General features: G+C 38.1%; 1 protein-coding gene across 1 annotated transcript in view; it reads right to left on the bottom strand.

Annotated features, from left to right (window-relative positions):
- LOC128650282 (uncharacterized) overlaps positions 1–23,885 on the bottom strand; it is a 180,185-nt gene that overhangs the window by 119,620 nt on the left and 36,680 nt on the right. The window contains exon 3 of the mRNA XM_053704107.1: positions 17,890–18,090. Within this exon, the coding sequence (XP_053560082.1) occupies positions 17,890–18,090 (201 nt within the window). The remainder of the gene's footprint in view (positions 1–17,889; positions 18,091–23,885) is intronic.

The raw sequence follows: 23,885 nt of genomic DNA, 5'->3' as shown, positions 1-23,885 counted from the left end.
GATTCTGATTGGCTGATTCCATCAGCCAATCAGAATATTCCTACCTTAATTCCGATTGGCTGATAGAATCCTATCAGCCAATTGGAATTCGAGGGACGCCATCTTGGATGACGTAATTTAAAGGAACCGTCATTCGTCGTCTAGTCGTCTGGTTTGAAAACCAGGTACGCTGGGCCGGAAAAGTGCCGAGCGTACCTGCTAGTTTTTTGCAAAAGTAGTCAGATAGTGCCGCACTTGTGTACATCTGGAGTGACGTAAGAATCGATCTGTGTCGGACTGAGTCCGGCGGATCGAAGCTTACGTCACAAAATTCTACTTTTGCCGGTGTCTAGGGTTTGATAACTACGGCGAATCAGCCTCGCCTCAAATACGCTGCGGAATTGCAGCGTATTTGAGGTAGACACGTTGATAACTAGAGGCCTATATCTCATGAAGATGGCCCGGCGAATTAGTCCAAATTCTTCTTGTTGTTCCGATGTCAAATATATAAATACATTGTCAACTTCAAACCAAGTTGTCCACATTATAATATTATCCCAAAAGGGCATGTATATATATATAATATATATATATATATATATATATATATATATATATATATATATATATATATTGTATATATACAGGTAGCCCTCAGTTTACGCCAGGGTTAGGTTACAGAAGGTTACAGAAGGAATGGTTGTAAATCAAAACCGTTGTAAATTGAAGCCCAGTTTATAATGTAAGTCAATGGGAAGTGAGGGAGTTAGGTTCCAGGCCCCTAACAAAATTGGCATAAGTAACACCTAATACATTATTTTTAAAGCTGTGAAATGAAGACTTTAAATGCTAAACAGCATTATAAACCTAATAAAATAATCACACAACACAGAATATATAATTAAACTAAGTTAAATGAGCAAAAACATTTGCTAAACAGCATTATAAACCTAATAAAATAATCACACAACAAAGACTTTACTTGCATTTTTCTGCAAACAGTTCTTTCTATGCATTCCAACCTGGACTGATTTATAGACAGGAAGATCGTGTTCCTTTGCAAGCTGCTTGATAGCTCAGGTCTGGTTAAACTGATTAATTTCAGCTTGCTTGGCTTGCATATCTTTGCTGCTACACAAGCGGACCGCTCCACCTTTTGGCTATTTTAATCAATGCACTGCTTCTCAATGCTTTTCAATAGCAGTCACATGACTGAAAAAAAGGTTGTTATTCTGAAACGGTGCAAATTGAACCGTTGTAAACCGAAGGCCACCTGTGTGTATATATATATATATATATATATATATATATATATATATATATATATATATATATATATAAAAAACAGAAAACCAAAATATATAACCGAAAATCAAAATATATAACATTTACACTGCTGGAAAGATACCAACAACTGTGCTGGTCGGATAAAGGTGGTTTCCTCCAACACATAAGCAAGTCATATATATAGTTTATACATTGTTAAGAGTTATATGGTTGAGTACTCATTCCACCATAAACATATTGTTCCCATATAAATACTATAGCATGTCATGATAAAAACTCAGACGTCCCAGTTTGAAATAGTGTAGCCTCTCTAGAATAGAGTGTTCTTTACTAGGTCTAGCCAATTAGTTAGTGTGGGTATCTGTGGTGACTTCCAAAGCTTAGGTACAAGACGCTTTGCTGCATTTATTAATATCTGGTATAGACTATTCCTGATTTTATAAGGAATATTTGGATTACTGCTGAACAGGACTCCCTCGGGAGATAAAACCAGCCCAACACAGATAATTTTGCAAATTTGTTTATATATTTGAACCCAAAAGGGTCGTATTATATCACAGTCCCACCAGATATGGTACATAGTGACTTCTCGATCACATCCTCTCCAGCATCTGTTGCTGGCGTTGTTAAACATATGTTTTAATTTACTAGGGGTCAAGTACCATCAAGTGAGGATCTTAGTGTTTGTTTCAAGGGCTGTTACTGAGTGAGCTGATTTAGCCGTAGCCTTAAACCATGTTGCTCATGGTTTATGTGGGATTGTTCTCCCTATCTCTTTTTCCCATTTAAGTGTAAGTTTTGGTTTAGTAGGGTAATGTGATTGGAGCATATCCATGTACATCATAGATATTACTTTTTTGAGAGGTTTCTGCAAAGTGCAGAGGGTTTCAAATATCGTAAGTGGTCTAATCATGTCCTGTTTATATTTGTGCGTGGAGAGAAAGTGTCGAACCTGATGGTAAAAAAGCCAGGAGTTGAATTGCGTAAATCCTTGTGTCAGCAAAGTGGGTCTCTGAGCTAGTCGTCCTTGTTCAAGTATCGAAAAGATAGGTACAACAAACAAAAGTAGTGTGTTTTCAAAGCACCAGTTCATTTAACACTTGAGTCTTAGGACCAAGTAAATATTTATAATCCAAGGGTTAATGGTCACGGTGGAAAGTCAGTGTAATGTGTTTAGACGGTACAACTGGGATAATAATAGACAAAATCACTTACATGATCTTCCTCTTATCCAAAGTGAAGAGCAAATGTAACACACAATCCTCCCTGGGGACAACACTTACTCCATGTTTGCGTTGCTCCGTTCATCCAAAGCACACTCGTTAACTGAAATCCTCCATACTGTAGAGCAAACGCTGTGGCCGCACAAGCTCTCTGAGGATAACACCGCCTGTGTTTTTCGTGCTCCGCCACGCACACGAAGAAACCCTACACCAGCTGAATGCCGGTTAGATAGTATTTCCTGTCGGTCAAAATCTTCTGTGTCTCATAGGTAGTTACGAGCCCAGTAGCCTGGTTCAATCAGCACAATAAAAAAAAAGAAAGTGCTAGAGCTGCGCTGTAAAACCTTAGAATTTATTTAATAAAAATATACACAAACAGCATACTATACTACCTCTAAACTCACATTATTTAGTATTATATGGTGTTATATTAAATGTACATATGCCTAGGGGGATTTTACATTTGTAGAGGAACGGAGTAGAATTATTATTCTTAAAGGGCCATCACTCTCTACTGCAACATTGTTCAAATTAGTCATAAATTCCATCATAGATTTGAATTTAACAAATTTCTATCAGAGATGCAATATCTAAAGTGTTCCTAGATATTTATAACATGTATATCAAAAATGGGATACATATTTTTAAGTTCTATTAGATAATTATCTCATAGCGGAACTATATTTCCCAATGATTCATGATATCAAAGGTAGAGTTCAGGCCTTTTGGATATCTGGTCTCAATTTTAAATATCCAGAATGCCTCTCTCCAATACAATTCTTTTACCCTATCTCCACCTCTTTTGGGAGTTCGCACCAGCTCAATTGCCTGCCATTTGAATGTATCTAATGACTGTTGGTGTATGAAATGTGTTGCTAGTAGGGAGCATTCTTTTTTTACAATTAATATTACTGACATGTTCACAAATTCTGAACCTCACCTCTCTAGTGGTGAGGCCCACGTATTGAAGTTTTACATTGAGTACAGGAGATAAGATAGACAATATACCCCATACTGCAATTAATGCATTGAGAGGTATCATATATTTTTCCAGTACGATAAGACTCAAAGGAAGGGCTCACTGTGATGTAATCACAAGCTTTACATGTCACACTATTGCACTTATAAGTGCCTTTATGAGTTAACCAACTACTGCCTGTTTGTTGCTTTGGTAGAACAGTAGTCTATATGAAAATCTGCAACCAGAATTTGCTACATCCTTGAGCTTTGGATCAGCCAAGAGTATCGGGATATGTTTCCTGACAATATTGCAAATTCGTGAATATTGATCACTGTAGCTTGTTACAGAAGTAACCTTAGGTTTATATTCCCTAGTGGGTATATTACCCTTAATATCCTCTTTTCTGATTTTATCTTTCAAGAGATCCTCTCTGGGGATACAATCTACTTCTTTTCGAGCACGTAGTATGATTTTCTTATTATATCCTCTCCTCTTTCGAGAAGATCATTTGTCAATTTTTTGCACTCCTCTCTGTAGTCATCCTCCTTAGAGCAATTTCATTTCATCCTTATAAACTGACCTTGTGCGATCGCTCTGGCAGTGTTTTTAGGATGGCTACTTGTGGAGTGCAACAAATTATTCTTTGAAATGGGTTTTTTAGTCTCAATCTTTTTAGTAAGTTTGACATAAGTGTAATGTCTAGATAATTAATAGATGTTCTATGCCATTCCATAGTAAACTGAATCCCTATCTCATTAGAATTTAGAACATCAAGAAACTGTTTTGCTTCTTGTTGAGTACCTTTCCATATTAACACCAGATCATCGATGAATCTCTTAAAGAAGACCACTGATGACCTGAATTTGTTCCCATCTCCAAAGATGTGGGACGCCTCCCACCAACCTAAGAAAAGGTTGGCATACAACAGAGCAAATTTCAAGCCCATGGCAGTCCCACATCTTTGGAGATAAAACAATCCATCAAACTCTAGATAATTGTGTTCTAACAAATATCTCACTATCTTTAGGAAATAGGTAATTTGGTCACAATCAAAATCTGTTGCAGAAGTCTTTTTAATATGTTGTTAAGACCATGCTGTTTGTGTATATTTTTATTAAATAAATTCTAAGGTTTTACGGAGCCGCTCTAGCACTTTCCTTTTTTTTTTATTGTGCTGATCGAAAAGATAGGGACATGGTCCAGCAGTGTTGTCTGTCTATGTGGGTTCTGTTTCTTCCCGTGTGAACGAGACGGAAATTCTTTGTTTGGGTCTAGTGTTGTCAGCAGTGAATATGGTGTGGTTATGTGCCTATGTTTATTGCGGATTGTTAACCAGTGTGACCAAGTTTCTTTTATCATTGGGTATGCAGAGATTATTTCCAGAGGGGGCTTTTGGGGAGCCCAACAAATCCCTCCCATCTCGAGCATTTCTAATAATTGGGATTCTAAATGGACACATCATTTATATGATTAATTTCCCTGTCTACACCATTCCACTACACGGTTCATAGCAATCGCCAGCTTATAGAAGTATAGATTTGGGACCCCCAAACCCCCTTCCCTCTCTATGCCTGTAAAGCGTGTTCTTAGCTAATCTTGGTGGCCTTTGAATTTTATATGGGTATAGTTGTCTGATTGCCAACATTTCTAAGTCTGGGACATTTATCGGGTATAATTCTGATTTATTGGCGTTTATCAAAAAATGTGAGACTGCGCCGTAGGTTTTTAATTTGTGTTGGATATTAGGAAGGGATTACAGCGGATCCGTCAATGTCATGAGGATATCGTCGGTAAACATTGCCAACTTGTATGTTTGATCTTGTATGGTGATGCCTTTTATTTTGGGGTTGCTACGTAACTTTGTGGCCAGCGGCTCCAGTGAGAGCACGATGGGAATGGGAGAGAGTGGCAGCCTTGTCTCGTCCTATTTCGAATTTCGGAATGATCGGACAGAGCCCCGTTGACCCTAATTTAAGCCGATGGATTGGAATATAAGGCAAATTTTTTTTTTAATAGTTTTCATGGGGAATCCGAATTTTTGAAGGGTGACCTGCAAAAAGGTCCAATCCAATCTGTCAAATGCCTTTTCAGCATCGATTGATAGGTATATTGAGGGGGTATCTGATTTTTTTATATATTCCATTAAATTTAGTGCTTTACAGACATTGTCCTTGGCTTCTCTCTGTAGGACAAAACCAACCTGGTCATAGTGGATTAATTTTGGTAAGATTGTATTTATCCTATTTGCTATCATTTGGGCGTATAATTTGAGGACTACATTTAATAAAGAGATGGGTTTAAAATTTGCCGGAGTCACTGGCTTTTTGCCTGGCTTGGGAAGCACCGAGATATGAGCTTGCCTCATAGTATCAGGGAAAACAGTAGAGTCTGATACTTGGTTAAACAAAATGAGTAAGTGCGTTGTGAGCTGGGCCCTAAATGTTTTATAATATCAAGTACTAAAGCCGTCTGGGCCCGGGGCTTTCTCCGGCTTCATCTCTTTTATGGCTTCTAGTATCTCCCCACTGGAGATTGGGGCCTCTAAAAGAGAAATTTAATTAGCAGTGAGCTTAGGGAGTGATATGTTATCGAGGTATTTCTCGCACTCTGACCTGTGTGATACAGGTGATCTATTGGGGAATAAGTTATATAGTCTGTGGTAATAAGTTTTAAAGGAAAACAATGGGACAGTTTGAGCTGAAAAAAAACCTAACACCTGCAAAAAAGCAGCGTTCAGCTCCTAACGCAGCCCCATTGTTTCCTATGGGGAAACACTTCCTAAGTCTGCACCTAACACCCTAACATAAACCCCGAGTCTAAACACCCCTAACCTTACACTTATTAACCCCTAATCTGCCGACCCCGCTATCGCTGACCCCTGCATATTATTTTTAACCCCTAATCTGCCACTCCGTACACCGCCGCAATCTACGTTATCCCTATGTACCCCTAATCTGCTGCCCCTAACACCGCCGACCTCTATATTATATTTATTAACCCCTAATTTGCCGCCCCCAACGTCGCTGCCACCTACCTACAATTATTAACCCCTAATCTGCCGACCGGACCTCACCGCTACTATAATAAATGTATAAACCCCTAAAGCTAAGTCTTACCCTAACCCTAACACCCCCCCTAAGTTAAATATAATTTAATTCTAACTAAATAAAATAATTCTTATTAAATAAATTATTCCTATTTAAAGCTAAATACTTACCTGTAAAATAAACGCTAATATAGCTACAATATAAATAATAATTTTATTGTAGCTATTTTAGGATTTATATTTATTTTACAGGCAACTTTGTATTTATTTTAACCAGGTACAATAGCTATTAAATAGTTAATAACTATTTAATAGTTTCCTAGTTAAAATAATTACAAAATTACCTGTAAAATAAATCCTAACCTAAGTTACAATTAAACCTAACACTACACTATCAATAAATTAATTAAATAAACTATCTACAATTATCTACAATTAAATCAACTAAACTAAATTACAAAAAACCCCCCACTAAATTACAAAAAAAAACACTAAATTACAAAAAATAAAAAAAGATTACAAGAATTTTAAACTAATTAAACCTACTCTAAGCCCCCTAAAAAATAACAAAGCCCCCGAAAATTAAAAAATGCCCTACCCTATTCTAAAATAAAAATTGTAAAGCTCTTTTACCTTACCAGCCCTTAAAAGGGCCTTTTGCGGGGCATGCCCCAAAGAAAACAGCTCTTTTGCATTTAAATAAACATACAATACCCCCCCCCCAACATTACAACCCACCACCCACATACCCCTAATCTAACCCAAACACCCCTTAAAAAACCTAACACTAAGCCCCTGAAGATCTTCCTACCTTATCTTCACCACGCCGGGTATCACCGATCCGTCCAGAAGAGGGTCCGAAGTCTTCATCCTATACGGCAAGAAGAGGTCCAGAAGAGGGTCCGAAGTCTTCATCCTATCCGGCAAGAAGAGGAGATCCGGACCGGCAAACCTCTTCATCCAAGCGGCATCTTCTATCTTCTTCCATCCGGTGTGGAGCGGGACCATCATGAAGCAGCCGACGCGGATCCATCCTCTTCTAACGACGTCCTAAGTCCGAATGAAGGTTCCTTTAAGGGACGTCATCCAAGATGGCGTCCCTCGAATTCCGATTGGCTGATAGGATTCTATCAGCCAATCAGAATTAAGGTAGGAAAAATCTGATTGGCTGATTGAATCAGCCAATCAGATTCAAGTTCAATCGGATTGGCTGATCCAATCAGCCAATCAGATTGAGCTTGCATTCTATTGGCTGATCGGAACAGCCAATAGAATGCAAGCTCAATCTGATTGGCTGATTGGATCAGCCAATCTGATTGAACTTGAATCTGATTGGCTGATTCAATCAGCCAATCAGATTTTTCCTACCTTAATTCCGATTGGCTGATAGAATCCTATCAGCCAATCGGAATTCGAGGGACGCCATCTTGGATGACGTCCCTTAAAGGAACCTTCATTCGGACTTAGGACGTCGTTAGAAGAGGATGGATCTGCGTCTGCTGCTTCAAGATGGTCCCGCTCCGCGCCGGATGGAAGAAGATAGAAGATGCCGCTTGGATGAAGATGTTTGCCGGTCTGGATCTCCTCTTCTTGCCGGATAGGATGAAGACTTCGGACCCGCTTCTGGACCTCTTCTTGCCGGATAGGATGAAGACTTCGGACCATCTTCTGGACGGATCGGTGATACCCGGTGTGGTGAAGATAAGGTAGGAAGATCTTCAGGGGCTTAGTGTTAGGTTTTTTAAGGGGTGTTTGGGTTAGATTAGGGGTATGTGGGTGGTGGGTTGTAATGTTGGGGGGTATTGTATGTTTATTTAAATGCAAAAGAGCTGTTTTCTTTAGGGCATACCCCGCAAAAGGCCCTTTTAAGGGCTGGTAAGGTAAAAGAGCTTTACAATTTTTATTTTAGAATAGGGTAGGGCATTTTTTTATTTTGGAGGGCTTTGTTATTTTTTTAGGGGGCTTAGAGTAGGTGTAATTAGTTTAAAATTCTTGTAATCTTTTTTTATTTTTTGTAATTTAGTGTTTGTTTTTTGTAATTTAGTGTTTGTTTGTTTTTTTGTAATTTAGTTTAGTTGATTTAATTGTAGTTAATTGTAGATAGTTTATTTAATTAATTTATTGATAGTGTAGTGTTAGGTTTAATTGTAACTTAGGTTAGGATTTATTTTACAGGTAATTTTGTAATTATTTTAACTAGGTAACTATTAAATAATTATTAACTATTTAATAGCTATTGTAACTGGTTAAAATAAATACAAAGTTGCCTGTAAAATAAATATTAATCCTAAAATAGCTACAATATAATTATTATTTATATTGTAGCTATATTAGGGTTTATTTTACAGGTAAGTATTTAGCTTTAAATAGGAATCATTTATTTAATAAGAATTATTTTATTTCGTTAGAATAAAATTATATTTAACTTAGGGGGGTGTTAGTGTTAGGGTTAGACTTAGCTTTAGGGGTTAATACATTTATTATAGTAGCGGTGAGGTCCGGTCGGCAGATTAGGGGTTAATAATTGTAGGTAGGTAGCGGCGATGTTGGGGGGGGCAGATTAGGGGGTAATAAATATTATGTAGGGGTCGGCGATGTTAGGGGCAGCAGATTAGGGGTGGTACATAGGGATAATGTAGGTTGCGGCGGTGTGCGGTCGGCAGATTAGGGGTTTAAAAAATTTAATAGAGTGGCGGCGATGTGGGGGGGCCTCGGTTTAGGGGTACATAGGTAGTTTATGGGTGTTAGTGTACTTTAGAGCACAGTAGTTAAGAGCTTTATGAACCGGCGTTAGCCCAGAAAGCTCTTAACTCCTGTCTTTTTTCTGTGGCTGGAGTTTTGTCGTTAGATTTCTAACGCTCACTTCATCCAAGACTCTAAATACAGGCGTTAGAAAGATCCCATTGAAAAGATAGGATACGCAATTGGCGTAGGGGGATCTGCGGTATGGAAAAGTTGCGGCTGGAAAGTGAGCGTTAGACCCTTTCCTGACTGACTCTAAATACCAGCGGGCGGCCAAAACCAGCGTTAGGACCCCCTAACGCTGGTTTGGATGGCTAACGCAGAACTCTACATCTAGGCGATACTTTTTACCTCTGTGAATACCTTGTATCTATGCCTCTGCAAACTGCCCACTTATTATATCATAAAAGCTCAAAAGTACTGGACACTTGATCCTATAAAGGACATTTTTCTCCAAGGACTCAGTAAGTTCAGAACTTTTGATGCTGTTTCTGGGATATCAACCAGAGTCCTATACCATGCATTTACTAATATTTTAAGTGGTTGAATACTAATTGGTTTCTTTTCTCTTTGCATATTAGCAAATTTGTGTTTTTAATGAATACTCCTTTAAATGTCGCCAGATCTTCTTCTGTGGCCGGCTTCCCCTGGACTATTTGTATAATATTTTTTCAGCTTGCAGCTGCTTTACATCCCTGATTTCCAGGTGGGAGTAAGTATTGTATCCTCAGTATAGTTGCCAGAGGTGCATCTGCCTGTGTAAGTGGTATATTGACGTTTTGTATGACTACAGTCCGAGTATTTGTAGTTTTCTCTTCTGTGTTCGCCAGGTGATATCTGAGTTATGATTACACGCAAGTGATTCTCAAAGCACTGGAAATGTTCAGTTATTAGCATCTGGAGACTAGCCCCCCATATTTCAACAGACTCCATAATGGCGGTACTGCTTCCGCTAACTGATTGATTAGGCATTGCCCTGGGTAAATAGAAGTTGGGTGGTTAGTATTATAGGTAATGCGACCAGTCATGTCTGCCGCCTGAACACTCCCACTGGATTATTTTTTTAATTGCATGCTGTATCTGAGACATACAATTTTAATTTTGACTTTCTTTCATGTAATTGGCAAGAGTCCATGAGCTAGTGACGTATGGAATATACATTCCTACCAGGAGGGGCAAAGTTTCCCAAACCTCAAAATGCCTACAAATACACCCCCCTCCACACCCACAATTCAGTTTTTACAAACTTTGCCTCCTATGGAGGTGGTGAAGTAAATTTGTGCTAGATTTCTACGTTGATATGCGCTTCGCAGCATGCTGAAGCCCGGTTTCCTCTCAGAGTGCAGTGAATGACAGAGGGATGTGAAGGGAGTATTGCCTATTGAATGCAATGGTCATCCTATCAGGGATCTATTTCATAGGTTCTCTGTTTTCGGTTGTAGAGATTCATCTCCTACCTTCCTTTTCAGATCGAAGATATACTCTTGTATACCATTACCTCTGCTGATTCTCGTTTCAGTACTGGTTTGGCTATCTGCTATATGTAGATGAGTGTCTTTTGGTAAGTATGTCTTATTTTATTTATGACACTCTCAGCTATGGTTTGGCACTTTATATGTAAAGTTCTAAATATATGTTTTATACTTATATTTGCCATGATTCAGGTTAATCAGCATATTTCCTTCTTACACACTGTCAGTTTCATTTTGGGAAATGCATATGAATAAAAAAAATTCTTACCTGAAAATTTTTTCAATTGACTTTTCTTTCTAAATTGCGTGCTGTTAGGCTCGCGGGAGCTGCGTCATTCTTGGCGCAAGACTTTTTGGCACGAGAATTACGTTTGTTGATGTAATGTCGTCATTTCCGGCGTCTTAGTTGGCGCCAAGAGTTTTCACGTAGTTGCATCATCTATGACGCACTTGTTTGTTGCAGACGTTTTTGGCGCAAAAAAAATTGTCAATTGTGGGCGTCATACTTGCCGCCAGTTTTTTTGACATTATTTAAGTCTTTGTTTCTTTTTGCTTTTGGTTTCCAGAGGCTTATTCTGTTTGCATTTTTTCCCATTCCTGAAACTGTCATTTAAGGAATTTGATAATTTTGCTTTATATGTTGTTTTTTCTATTACATATTGCAAGATGTCTCAGTCTGACCCTGTATCAGAATCTACTTCTGGAATGCTGCTGCCTGATGTCGGTTCTACCAAAGCTAAGTGCATTTGTTGTAAACTTGTGGTAACTGTTCCTCCGGCTGTAGTTTGTGTTAGTTGTCATGATAAACTTTCAAAAGCAGACAATATTTCCATTAGTAGTAGTCCATTACCTGTTGTTGTTCCTTCAACATCTAATGTTCAGGATATTCCTGTTAATGTGAGAGAATTTGTTTCTAATTCTTTTCAGAAGGCCCTGTCTGTTATACCTCCTTCTAATAAACGTAAAAGGTCTTTTAAAACTTCTCATAAATTAGATGAATTTTTAAATGACCGCCAGCATTCTGATTTAACTATCTCTGATGAGGATCTATCTGGTTCAGAAGATTCTGCCTCAGATATTGACACTGAAAAATCTTCATATTTATTTAAAATGGAGTTTATTCGTTCTTTATTAAAAGAGGTGTTGATTGCATTAGATATAGAGGAGACTAGTCCTCTTGATATTAAAACCAGTAAACGTTTAAATTCGTTTTTTAAACCTCATGTAGTTATTCCAGAGGTTTTTCCGCGTTCCTGATGCTATTTCAGATGTAATTTCTAGGGAATGGAATAGTTTGGGTACTTCATTTACTCCTTCTTTAAGGTTTAAGAGACTGTACCCTTTGCCGTCTGATAGATTGGAGTTTTGGGAAAAAATCCCCAAAGTTGATGGGGCTATCTCTACTCTTGCTAAACGTACTACTATTCCTACGGCAGATAGTACTTCTTTTAAAGATCCTTTAGATAGGAAGCTTGAATCTTATCTAAGGAAGGCTTATTTATGTTCAGGTCATCTTCTTAGGCCTGCTATTTCTTTGGCTGATGTTGCTGCGGCTTCAACTTTTTGGTTGGAGGCTTTAGCGCAACAAGTACCATAATGTGTATAGCATTGTTAAGCTACTTCAGGTATATGTCTTTAGCTATTTTAGCTAGAAGAGCTTTATGGCTTAATGTGTATAGCATAATGTGTATAGCATTGTTAAGTTACTTCAGGTATATGTCTTTAGCTATTTTAGCTAGAAGAGCTTTATGGCTTAAATCTTGGAATGCGGATATGACTTCTAAGTCAACGTTGCTATCTCTTTCTTTCCAAGGTAATAAATTGTTTGGTTCTTTCTCAGTTGGATTCTATAATTTCAACTGTCACTGGGGGGAAGGGAGCTGTTTTGCCTCAGGATAAAAAATCTAAGGGTAAATTTAGGGCTGCTAACTGTTTTCATTCCTTTCATCAGAATAAGGAACAGAAGCCTGACCCTTCCCCTAAAGGAACGGTTTCCAATTGGAAGCCTTCTCCAGTCTGGAATAAATCCAAGCCTTTTAGAAAATCAAAACCAGCCCCCAAGTCCGCATGAAGGTGCGGCCCTCATTCCAGCACAGCTGGTAGGGGGCAGCCTACGATTTTTCAAAGATGTTTGGATCAATTCAATTCAAAATCATTGGATTCAGAACATTGTTTGTCATGGGTACAGAATAGGTTTCAAGGTAAGACCGCCAGTGAGAAGGTTCTTTCTCTCACACATTCCAGTGAACCCAGTAAAGGCTCAGGCTTTCCTGAAGTGTGTTTCAGACCTGGAGTCATCTGGGGTAATTGTGCCAGTTCCATATCTGGAACGGGGTCTGGGATTTTATTCAAATCTGTTCAGTGTACCAAAGAAAGAGAATTCTTTCAGACCAGTTCTGGATCTAAAAAATTTTAATCGTTATGTAAGAATACCAACATTCAAAATGGTGACTATAAGGACTATTCTGCCTTTTGTTCTGCAAGGGCATTATATGTCCACAATAGACTTACAGGATGCTTATCTTCATATTCCAATTCATCCAGATCACTATCAGTTCCTGAGATTCTCTTTTCTAGACAAGCATTACCAATTTGTTGCTCTTCCTTTTTAACCAAGCAACAGCTCCAAGGATCTTCTCAAAGGTTCTCAGTGCCCTTCTCTCTATAATCAGAGAGCAGGGTATTGCGGTGTTTCCTTATTTGGACAATATCTTGGTACTTGCTCAGTCTTTACATTCTGCAGAATCTCACACGAATCAACGTGTGTTGTTTCTTCAAAAACATGGTTGGAGGATCAATTTACCAAAAAGTTCCTTGATTCCTCAGACAAGGGTAACCTTTTTAGGATTCCAAATAGATTCAGTATCCATGACTTTGTCTCTAACAGACAAAAGACATCTGAAATTGGTTTCAGCTTGTCGGAACCTTCAGTCTCAGTCATTCCCTTCAGTAGCTATGTGCATGGAGGTTTTAGGTCTCATGACTGCAGCATCGGACGCAATCCCCTTTGCTCATTTTCACATGAGACCTCTTCAGCTTTGTATGCTGAACCTATGGTGCAGGGATTATACAAAAATATCACAATTGATATCCTTAAGTCCCAATACTCGACTATCTCTGACGTGGTGGTTAGATCACCACCGTTTGGTTCAGGGGGCCTCTTTTCTTTGTCCAACCTGGACTGTGATTTCAACAGATGCGAGTCTTTCAGGTTGGGGAGCTATCTGGGGATCTCTGACAGCGCAGGGAGTTTGGAAATCTCAAGAGGCGAGATTACCAATCAATATTTTGGAACTCCGTGCGATTTTCAGAGCTCTTCAGTTCTGGCCTCTTCTGAAGAGAGACCCGTTTATTTGTTTTCAGACAGACAATGTCACAACCATGGCGATTGTCAATCATTAAGGTGGGACTCACAGTCCTCAAGCTATGAAAGAAATATCTCAGAATCCAGCTCCTGTCTAATCTCTGCAGTCCATATCCCAGGTATAGACAATTTGGAAGCGGATTATCTCAGTCGCCAGACTTTACATCCAGGAGAATGGTCTCTTCACCCAGATGTGTTTCTTCAGATTGTTCAGATATGGGGGCTTCCAGAAATAGATCTGATGGCTTCTCATCTAAACAGGAAACTTCCCAGGTACCTGTCCAGGTACAGGGATCCTCAGGCGGAAGCAGTGGATGCGTTGTCACTTCCTTGGAATTATCATCCTGCTTATATCTTTCCACCTCTAGTTCTTCTTCCAAGAGTGATTTCCAAAATCATAATGGAGCGTTCGTTTGTACTGCTGGTGGCTCCAGCATGGCCACACAGGTTTTGGTATGCGGATCTTGTTCGGATGTCCAGTTTTTAACCTTGGCCACTTCCATTAAGGCCAGACCTTTTATCTCAAGGCCCGTTTTTCCATCAGGATCTCAAGTCATTAAATTTGAAGGTATGGAGGTTGAACGCTTAGTGCTTAGTCATAGAGGTTTCTCTGACTCAGTGATCAATACTATGTTGCAGGCTTGTAAATCTGTATCTAGAAAGATTTATTACCGAGTTTGGAAGACTTACATTTCATGGTGTTCTTCTCATAAGTTCTCTTGGCATTCTAGATTCTTACAGTTTCTTCAGGTTGGTTTGGATAAAGGTTTTGTCTGCAAGTTCCTTGAAAGGACAAATCTCTGCTCTTTCTGTTCTGTTTCACAGAAAAATTGCTAATCTTCCTGACATTCGTTGTTTTGTACAGGCTTTGGTTCGTATCAAGCCTGTCATTAAGTCAATCTCTCCTCCTTGGAGTATTAATTTGGTTTTGAGAGCTTTACAGGCTCCTCCATTTGAGCCTATGCATTCTCTGGACATTAAATTACTTTCTTGGAAAGTATTGTTTCTTTTGGCTATCTCTTCTGCTAGAAGAGTTTCTGAATTATCTGCTCTTTCTTGTGAGTCTCCGTTTCTGATTTTTCATCAGGATAAGACGTTTTTGCAGACTTCATTTAAATTTTTACTTAAGGTTGTGAATTCCAACAACATTAGTAGAGAAATTGTTGTCCCTTCGTTGTGTACTAATCCTAAGAATTCTTTGGAAAGATCTTTGCATTCTTTGGATGTGGTAAGAGCTTTGAAATATTATGTTGAAGCTACTAAAGATTTCAGAAAGACTTCTAGTCTATTTGTTATCTTTTCTGGTTCTAGGAAAGGTCAGAAAGCTTCTGCCATTTATTTGGCTTCTTGGTTAAAGCTTTTGATTCATCATGCTTATTTGGAGTCAGGTAAATCCCCGCCTCAGATGGTTACGGCTCATTCTACCAGGTCAGTTTCTACTTCCTGGGCTTTTAAGAATGAAGCTTCTGTTGATCAGATTTGCAAAGCAGCAACTTGGTCTTCTTTGCATACTTTTACTAAATTCTACCATTTTGATGTTTTCTCCTCTTCAGAAGCAGTTTTTGGTAGAAAAGTTATTCAGGCAGCTGTTTCAGTTTGATTCTTCTGCTTATAATTTCAGTTTTTTTCATTATAAGATTAAAACTTTTTGATTTGGGTTGTGAATTTTTTTGTTTTTCAGCGGAATTGGCTGTCTTTATTTTTATCCCTCCCTCTCTAGTGACTCTTGTGTGGAGTTCCATATCTTGGGTATTTGCTATCCCATACGTCACTAGCTCATGGACTCTTGCCAATTACATGAAAGAAAACATAATTTACCTGATAAATTCATTTCTTTCATATTGGCAAGAGTCCATGAGGCCCACCCTTTTTGTGGTGGTTATGATTTTTTTGTATAAAGAACAATTATTCCAATTCCTTGTTGATGCTTTTTACTCCTTTCTTATCACCCCACTTCTTGCCTATTTGTTGAACTGAATTGTGGGTGTGGTGGGGGTGTATTTATAGGCATTTTGAGGTTTGGGAAACTTTACCCCTCCTGGTAGGAATGTATATCCCATACGTCACTAGCTCATGGACTCTTGCTCATGGACTCTTGCCAATATGAAAGAAATTAATTTATCAGGTAAGTTCTTACATAAATTATGTTTTTATATCCCTTTGATTCTGTAACTATAATAATTCTGGTAATAGTGCAGAGCCCAGTATTAGAGTGTCAAAGCAATAAATGCCTCAGGAAGTAAATAAGTAGAAACATTACAATAAAACAATACAACAAGGCTTAAAGGGACATTCTGATGCAAAAACAGCATGTCATTTCATCATTATTAATGCTAATTTTGTGTTTAACCCCAGCAAAGGCCGGTTTAGGATCCGCACACATTGCAGCTCCTGAGTAGAATAGTGATAGTTAGCAAATCAAGATAGGCAATGCTTGCTGCTCATTAGCCAGCCTTTACATATGTTTTTAAACTCTTTTTGGGGGTTAAATATCTAGTTAGCTAGGATAAGAGTACTGGGAAGAAACTAATAAATTGCAGCATGTACCTTTTGCATTAGAATGTTCCTTTAATTCAGTAATAATAATAAAACGTTCTGACAGGGTTCATGGGTAAAATAAAGGCAATGTCTATGCCCATGCAGATTTTGTAGAACAGGCCGAGTTCAAGCAAGGTACCAAGAGGTTAATCAGGAATAATCATTCAGGTACAGGCCATGTAACAGGCAGTGTCCAGGTAATGTACTAAAGGGTTAATGAAGGAAGGCATCAGTATATAGGTGCAAGAAAAGTACTATTTATTAAGAAGGTCCAGGCAATGAGGGCACATTTGACTGAAAATCAGGCAGGATACACAAGCAGCAGACAACCACAGCTCAGCAGGCAGTAAAGAAACTCATTGCATCAACAAAGAACTGCAGACAGAAGATTATTTAATGAATTAAGATAATGTGGAAGTCCCCTGCTTCATTCCACAGCAGCTTGTGTTCCTGCCGCCATGACAGTGTGCCGCTGCAGGTAACTATGGAAGCAACCAGACAGGGACGAGAAGAGATTATTTCAATGTACATGAGCATTTATTACTGGTCCAGTGAACAGTAAACACCTTCCAATATTCTAATTTCCAAACAATGGGACTAGAAGAGGTATAAACACAGGTTTATGAGAGTTTGGGGATGTTTGGGTGTTAATAATGGAGTGGGGGTGATCTGGGGGAGTGGCTAGCAATGTTCTCTCTAAGCCCAGTTTTGTGAGAGACCCAGCAATGAAACAGTTATTTAGAGCAATTAGCAAACACTAGACAATGCAGACTTCAAGGTGTGGTTCCTTTATTAACTGTTTTTCTGCTGGGCTGCTCACAAAAGTGGCCTTAGAGGAAACACTGGTGGCTAGGTACACAGGGTGGTCTTCTAGTGGAGAGGTGTTGGGAGTGGTTGAGTTGCTCATGAGTGGTCAGTGGACATGGCTGGGCAATTTTGTGTGGTGTTAAGACATTTCAAGGAGGGATTTAGATGTCCCCAATTTTATTTTGTGAAACTGGGATATTACTGGTTTAAGTAAAGCAGTGAGAGAGATAAAGGGGCAGAGCCCCAAAAACAATTCTACAAAATGAGACAGTTGGGAACTTTATAAACACTTGGTGATAACAGCTGAACAGGACAGTTTTATGCCAATCAAATGTTAAGACAACACTGTAGAAAAGTAGGACAAAAAGTCAAAATGGACACCAGCCATACAGTTCAACATCAACATTTACTACCTTTTCTTAAAGTAACAGTACACCACAGTAATAGATGTACAAAAAAGCAATACTCACATTGTCTAATGCATCTTGTATAAAGCTCATTGCCAGTGGATCGGATTCATCTGTTCCTGGCATTTCCAAAATTTCTACACCACTATAGAGAAACTTGCTGGGCAAATACACCACAATGTTTTTGACTGCCGCAATTTTTTTCTTCAGAATTACAGCTTTGGATTCATCTTTGTTTTGTGATGTGAAATCTTTTAATAACATCTATAAAATAGATAAAGTTATAGTGAACCATCAGAAAGAAAAAACATGTAAAGACATTTTTCAAATTTCCAGCACCCATGATGTTATTATCATTTCTGAATGAGGAAAAAAGAAAGAAGCTAGATTTTTTTACCATTCAAATATGTCAAGAGAATGAATGTTAACTTGTTGGCTCTTATCTGGACACATATCACATGGTCCTGGGCTCTAAGGTCTTTTAGAGGACCCAGGCTGTTTCGCACCTGGTCATACTGCTCGTCTTGGGTATACAATAGCTCCCTACCTCATTGTATGCTACCTCTACAGCCCCTTAACCAATCAGAGAGACTGTTATAATTGCAATACAGCATGATCAAAACTAAACATGGGTCTTTTACGCCAACAATACACCTAGGGCCAGATTACAAGTGGAGTGCTAAATATCGCTTTCATGAAAGCAATATTTGTGCTCTACTGTGTAATATCAGTGCATGCTAATGTACGCTGGTATTACAAGTTCACAGCAATTATTTGCATTGCTGGGAAGCATTGCACTCACAAGAGCGCGCTTCCATAGGCTCAGAGACGGCATCAGAACTTAACTTTCTTAACTTAACGCAGCAATGGAAGCAATTTTAAATATATATGCATATATATACATATTAACATATAAATATATATGTATATATATATATATATATATATACTGTATATATATATATATATATATATATATACTGTATGTATATATATATATATATATATATATATATATAAGCAAAATGAGTCAGTTGCACTCTCACAAACAATTTCTCCAAGGGCCAGGGTGCTAGAGTAGGTGATATGTAGTAGAATAGAAAACAGCACTCTCTGGACTTAAATTCAAACAGATAGTTTAATAGGTAACGTTTCGGGGAATGCTCCCCTTCATCAGACCAACAACATACAAGTGAAGCAAACATTTAAACATACCTAGACCCCTCCCCCCTGTGAAAAACCGCCAAAAATGGTTGTCATAGCAACCAGCCTTCCAGTGTATAGTAAATACAAAAAGTCAAACAACATATACAACACTGAACCCCAAACCTAAGTAACCCTTATAGCTGGGCAGTTATAAATAGTTGTACTAAACACATCCCTTTTCCAAGCCAATATTACTATATGGAACATAAGATCAACCATAGAGCATACCTGAGTAACAGGCTGTGTGAGCCTATTAAATGCAGCATAAACAATAAACAATAAATAATCATAGAGAATGGGCAGCACCACACAGAGTAATAGCGTAATCGAGAGATGTGTTACAAAGCAGTGCATCAAACCCCATATTTCTATTGTCAAAAAATAAGCATGCTACATTATACAACATTCGTACAAAAAGATCATTGCAGTGTTCTCAGTCTACAGTACCTTCAGGGATCATAAATGCCGCGTATAACAAATGCCATAATAATCCAAATGAACTGGATACACCATCCTAGTACCTATAACTCTCCATATGCACAAATACTAAGTAGCAACAGTGGAGATTTCCATACCTAATCGCAACAGTAGCAAAGCTGAGACATCGCGTGAGGCAGAGGAGTAAGCCTCCACAGAGTGTTACAGTCTGCACCGTATCCCTCATAATTAAAGAGGTGCGCATGCGTATCTCTATTTGTGCATATGGAGAGTTATAGGTACTAGGATGGTGTATCCAGTTCATTTGGATTATTATGGCATTTGTTATACGCGGCATTTATGATCCCTGAAGGTACTGTAGACTGAGAACACTGCAATGATCTTTTTGTACGAATGTTGTATAATGTAGCATGCTTATTTTTTGACAATAGAAATATGGGGTTTGATGCACTGCTTTGTAACACATCTCTCGATTACGCTATTACTCTGTGTGGTGCTGCCCATTCTCTATGATTATTTATTGTTTATTGTTTATGCTGCATTTAATAGGCCCACACAGCCTGTTACTCAGGTATGCTCTATGGTTGATCTTATGTTCCATATAGTAATATTGGCTTGGAAAAGGGATGTGTTTAGTACAACTATTTATAACTGCCCAGCTATAAGGGTTACTTAGGTTTGGGGTTCAGTGTTGTATATGTTGTTTGACTTTTTGTATTTACTATACACTGGAAGGCTGGTTGCTATGACAACCATTTTTGGCGGTTTTTCACAGGGGGGAGGGGTCTAGGTATGTTTAAATGTTTGCTTCACTTGTATGTTGTTGGTCTGATGAAGGGGAGCATTCCCCGAAACGTTACCTATTAAACTATCTGTTTAAATTTAAGTCCAGAGAGTGCTGTTTTCTATTCTACTATATATATATATATATATATATATATATATATATACAGTATATATACATATATATTAACAGGGAACATACAGTTCCCATAGACCGCAATGTAAAGGCACTTTTAGTGCCATTTTTTTTTTAACACCCTCTCCCGCCCACTTTAGCCCCAAAATACGCTAGATTGTATTTTATGGCACATTTATAAAATTATGACATATAACATGAGTACTTAAAAAGTTGAATTCTTGGATCTCACTATTTCCAAATGTGATAGAAAATTGGTGACTGAGACATATAGAAAAGCCACTGCAACGAATAACATCTTGCATGCTGAAAGTAATCACCATCCATCCACAATAAAGAGCCTCCCTTATGGAGAATATCTGAGAATAAGGAGAAATTGCACAGACATTTCCTCTTTTAAAAAAACAGCTTTGGAGCTAAAAGAAAGATTACTAAAAAGAGGCTACTCTAAGAAATTATTAGCCAAGGCCTATAATAAAACATTAATGAAAAATAGACAAGAACTACTTAGACCTAACAAAAAATGTGACTCAGGATCTAATACTATTAGATTTATATCGACATATAACAAACAGAGTGAGCAAGTGAGTTCAATCGTCAAAAAACATTGGCATATACTACAAAGTGATGAGACTTTAAAACAATTGTTACCAGAAAGACCTTCCTTCACTTTTAGACGAGGTAGAAACCTTATGGACAACCTCACTATCAGCCATTTTGATAGAAACAGAAATAAACAACCAATATACCAAGGATCCACCCCGTGTGGCCACTGTAAAACATGTCAATACATGATAAAAAAAGACAGCATTACTGACAGGTTCTCAAAAAAATGGAAAATTAAAACACATATTAACTGTCAGAGTGACAATGTAATCTACTGTTTATCCTGTTCATGTAATTTAATTTACACAGGTATGACCACCCGCAAATTACGTACCAGAATTACAGAACATTTAAGTAATACACGTAATGCGGACAAAGATCAAAAAGATGGTAAACAGATTACAAGTGTGGCCAAACATTTCCTATTGCAACATGCTGGCAGTACCACCTCTTTTAAATGTTGGGGCCTAGAAAGGGCCAAACCAGGCATCAGAGGTGGCAACATAGAAAATGTTTTATTACAAAAAGAAACAGGTTGGATCTTTAGGCTAAATTCAGTCACTCCACATGGAATGAATGAAGCCAACAATTATTGGGTTTTTCTGTAAGGCGATTTTACATATGCATACACCTTGTAGCTCTCTGAATGTAACTGATATGATACATAGTCTATCTTTTAGACCTGAGAACATTCCCAATTCTTTTGTGGTAATCAATGAATAGATATCCACATACCAATTTATTCAGATACTAACGAGATGTGAATAACTTGTATGACATCTACAGGGCAATCTCGCTGTTATATTCAATATATATGAATTGGTGAAAGATGGATAATCAATTGATACCCACATAGAAGGGAATAGAAGTCTCTGTGCCGCCCATAGCACACTATACTACTCCAGCTACCTCACACATATAATGCTTATCAGTTAAGTCTTTAGCTTTTTTAAGCTCATTAAAAAGGAACTGAACTTGTTCCAAATAGAATGCCACATAGATATGTATTTTCATACTAATTTGGTGACATCAACTGGATTCATGTACTATTACTATTTAGACTTTAGACCACAACAGACACAGCAGCATTATAAAGCTTATTTAGGACCAAACTAACATGTATGCAAAGTACTTATGAGCTGGTATATGTAACTCTCTGCAATTACACTGAATGGATTATGTATTGTTTACTAGTCATTTAAGGCACAGGCCCCTTTAGGTGTTTTGATTGCTGCCTAATCGATATTTACCGACACTTATATGTATGATATCTTGCTTAGTATCACATTGAAAAGTGTATGCCTACAGTGATATCTGTCTGTGATGAAATTATTCACTTAGTACTATGGGTAATTGAGGTACACACAGGTATGGTGATCAACTTCTGTTTTAGACCGTATGTAATTTTGACCACTATGAACAAGTGTGAGAATAGAATCCTCTGTTCATCAATAATTACGGCCATCGGAAGCTCACACAATATACAGTGATATACTTACTTGATTACCGCACTAACTACTCATTATCATGAAAGCCTAATGTTTACCAAGACAGGCAGACACCTAGAGCTTTTATAGGAGTTTACCCTGGTACTAGGTGATTAAAGTATTTGTCCTACCCTTAATTTGCGCTTTTTTTAGTGCCTTCAATGTATAGACTGATATATTTAATAGATATATATAGTGTGCCTATTGGTCCGCTTTGAGACACGGATCGACAGTGGTGACACCAAAAAAGTCTTGACGTTTATATTTACGGCCGTATGAAACACATGCACACACAATAACCAACCCTGTATGGTGTAATGTGAACTAAGACAAGCACTTATACACAGCATAATCAGGGGATAATTTCGAAAACATTTATTTCACATTTGTTTTACTGCAACGATTGGCAACCAACGTTCCTAACCTAGAGAGAACGAATGGCACCTATACTGTAATGTAAACAATGACTAATAGAGATACATAGGGCTTTATTATTACAGACAAATTGACATTGAAATACACATCGCTGCGATTATGTATTGGCCTCAGATTGCACTAAATGCATCAGCCAATGAGATTGCATATGAAGTACAAGCCCACATTTACAGCGCAATCATTGGTGCTGTCTAACGTGTGTGATTGGATGTAGAACCGGTAGTAATGCGCTATAAGAAGGGGTGGCACCCGGGCCTCAGCTTGTCTCGCCACATTGAAAAAGGCTGTAGTAAACAGCCGAAACGCGTTTGTGTTTAATAGTAAGCACTTTGGTGCACTTATTGGTTTTTAACATTAGTTGTCTCTTGTCTCTGTCACCTGAAGCCGAGGGAGCAGTTATCTGCCAGGATGACATTTTTTAGTTATTTTCTGTAAATAAGGTTGTGTTGTTTCAAACTTTTTAACTTATACTTATTAAAATGTAGTTTTAATATCTTTACTATAAGTAGGAATGAGTGCTGATTAACCCCATTCTTGAGGTCCTTTGGCCTTTATCTATCTAGTTACATTTATAAAATTAACCATAGATCTGATCTCTGGTTAATTTCATAAGTGCTAATTGGTACTGTGAGCTCACAGTAGCAATAACCAGCCACTTGTAATGGCTGATTATATATCACACGTCCCCTGTTTGTGGGTATGCGATAATTTAGCGCTCCACTTGTAATCTAGCCCCTAGTTGTTAAATTCCTTATTAAATTGCACAGTCTTTTATATGCACACTTTCTGAGGCACAGTGTATATTTATACGCGTCTGTGATTCGTTGATGGCTGTCTCATGATACCAGGTCACAATTTCAAATTTGTCAAATTTGTCAAAATAAAAAAATTACTGCTCATTTGAAATTTAGGGCTCCATTTTCTAAAGCAGTGGATGCTGCTTCGGAGCCTCATTATTTCAGGTCTGC

This window comes from Bombina bombina, chromosome 2 (genome assembly GCF_027579735.1).
Source record: "Bombina bombina isolate aBomBom1 chromosome 2, aBomBom1.pri, whole genome shotgun sequence".
In the NCBI taxonomy this organism is placed as follows: Eukaryota; Metazoa; Chordata; class Amphibia; order Anura; family Bombinatoridae; genus Bombina; species Bombina bombina.
Note: the sequence above shows the minus strand (reverse complement) of the source record. Positions and strands in the feature narration are given on the sequence as shown.